This window comes from Corapipo altera, unplaced genomic scaffold (genome assembly GCF_003945725.1).
Source record: "Corapipo altera isolate COAL_440 unplaced genomic scaffold, ASM394572v1 130166, whole genome shotgun sequence".
Lineage (NCBI taxonomy): Eukaryota > Metazoa > Chordata > Aves > Passeriformes > Pipridae > Corapipo > Corapipo altera.
Genome location: NW_020885363.1, coordinates 6,192 through 7,069, shown reverse-complemented (window position 1 = coordinate 7,069; position 878 = coordinate 6,192). Strand labels below are relative to the sequence as shown.

General features: G+C 64.4%; 1 protein-coding gene across 1 annotated transcript in view; it reads right to left on the bottom strand.

Annotated features, from left to right (window-relative positions):
• Positions 1–878, bottom strand: part of LOC113940434 (protein Smaug homolog 2-like) — a 5,627-nt gene continuing 4,749 nt past the window's right edge. Inside the window, 1 exon segment of the mRNA XM_027631573.1 lies at positions 1–656. Within this exon segment, the coding sequence (XP_027487374.1) occupies positions 628–656 (29 nt within the window). The 3' untranslated portion in view covers positions 1–627.

Sequence of the window (878 nt, the reverse complement as noted above, 5' to 3'; positions counted from 1 at the left end):
TTGTGGGTGTTTTTTGTGTTTAATAACGTTCATGGTTACCAGCCATATCATAACAAAAGGATTCATAATAAAATGTATCTAAAATAACGATTTTTTTCTATTTCGGGGCCGCGGCGCTACAAAGGGGGGGGGGGGGGGGGTACCGGGGGGGGGGGGCCCGGGGCACCCCCAACCCCGGGTTGGGGGGGGGGGCTCAGCCTGTACCTAAATTTGGGGTGTCGTCCCCCCCCCCGCCCCCGCCACCCCCCGGGGGGGCTGGAACAGAAATAATATTAATAATAATAATATAATAATAAAAGAGGGGGAAAATGAACCCACAAACCCCCAAATTCCGGGATCCTTAAAACGGCGAAAACGCAACAAACCCCCCCAAAAACCCCCCCTGTAGTGTCATGGCCCCCCCCCCCTCGCAAGGTCATCGGCCTGGGGGAGCCCCCCCCTCACCGGGGACCCCCCGAGCCCCCCTGGCCGTGGGGGGGGAGTCGAGGGGGGAGGAAGGGTTTTACCCCCCCCCACCCCACCCCAGATGTTTTGGGGACCCCCCCCGGGGGGGGCACGGGGGGGTGGCAGGAGGAGGGGGGTGTTAAGGAGGTGCCCCCCCGGTTTGGGGAGGGGGGGGCAGCGCCATCAGATGGTGGAGGTCTTGTCTGTGCCATCTGTGGGGGGCACAAAGGGGGGGTCAGGGTGCTGCGGGGGGGGGGGCTGTGTCCCTTTGTGCCCCCTCCCCACCCCACGTCTCCCCCAACACCCCCTTGTGTCCCCCAGACCACCAACCCCCCCCCCGTACTCCCCCCACGTCCCAGTGCCACCCCCAGACCCCTCTGTGTCCCCCAGACTCCTCCCCACCCCCAGACCCCCCGTGCCCCCCCAGACCCCCC